Consider the following 1,087-nt stretch of genomic DNA (forward strand, 5'->3'; position numbering starts at 1 on the left):
CAACAGCATTGCATCACTTGCGGTTGCTCAAAATATGCGTGAGCTTTACAGGCTGGTTCTAGTTGATACACCCTTAGCACCGTACTTCTCAGAGTGCATTACATCTGAGGTAAAAACTTTGAAACCATTGTGCTGTCCATTTTTGTTGAAATGGTTAAGTATACCTTGGTATGTCATGCGAGCTTCATGTATATTGTGTAGGATCTGGATGACATGAATATTGAGATCATGAGGAACACACTCTACAAAGCGTATCTTGAGGATTTTTACAAATTTTGCGTGGTATGTACTTCTGACTGAAAATGTTGTTTTGCCTAATTGTGTTTGGTTTCTAACTAACTTCTTCGCAACAGAAACTAGGTGGTGCGACGGCTGAGATTATGTGTAATCTCCTTTCATTTGAAGCTGACAGAAGAGCTGTAAACATTACAATAAACAGGTAAAAAACTAAACATTTCATCCTTTTGTGTGACAGATCTCCATGTTGCCATTACATTCACAGACATCTGACTGCCAATTTCCTTGTCATGTTTTTTCAGTATTGGTACTGAGCTGACTAGAGATGACCGCCGCAAGCTGTACTCCAACTTTGGTCTATTGTAGGTTTCCATTGGAAGTAGCACTAGCATTACTTTTAGTTAAAATATGCCTATTTTTGCATGTGGTTATAGTAATCTGATGCTTCCAGGTTTCCGTATGGTCATGAAGAGTTGGCTGTCTGTGAAGATGTTGACCAGGTTTATCCCCTGCTCTGCTTTTAAGCTCAATGTTGGTCATTCTACTACATAAATATTTTCAGTTGTCTAAACACGAAGTTATCATGCCATGAACTGGTTCACTTTATTACCTAATTTTGTGCATATTGCTCAGTATTTCAGGCTTAAGTTCTGTTAATATGGTTATTTCATCATAAAATGTCTCTTTCAAATGTTTGTGATAGGGCCATTGATAATAATTAACTCCTCGTGAGGTCTTTTAAACATACCATGCGCCCTAGGCTGAACACTTCCTCCTTAAGAATGGAGAAGCTTCATACCTACCAGTCACCAGGGTCAAGGAATGGGGTTGCCTCTCCTGTGTGGCTAAA

At 39.0% G+C, this 1,087-nt stretch overlaps 1 protein-coding gene across 1 annotated transcript in view; it reads left to right on the plus strand.

Moving 5' to 3' along the window:
• Window positions 1–1,087, plus strand: part of LOC119268269 (probable V-type proton ATPase subunit d) — a 4,844-nt gene that overhangs the window by 1,564 nt on the left and 2,193 nt on the right. The window contains exons 4-8 of the mRNA XM_037549862.1: window positions 7–109; window positions 202–282; window positions 354–439; window positions 540–599; window positions 689–737. Coding sequence (XP_037405759.1) covers window positions 7–109; window positions 202–282; window positions 354–439; window positions 540–599; window positions 689–737 — 379 coding nt within the window. The remainder of the gene's footprint in view (window positions 1–6; window positions 110–201; window positions 283–353; window positions 440–539; window positions 600–688; window positions 738–1,087) is intronic.

Source organism: Triticum dicoccoides, chromosome 3A, assembly GCF_002162155.2.
Source record: "Triticum dicoccoides isolate Atlit2015 ecotype Zavitan chromosome 3A, WEW_v2.0, whole genome shotgun sequence".
In the NCBI taxonomy this organism is placed as follows: Eukaryota; Viridiplantae; Streptophyta; class Magnoliopsida; order Poales; family Poaceae; genus Triticum; species Triticum dicoccoides.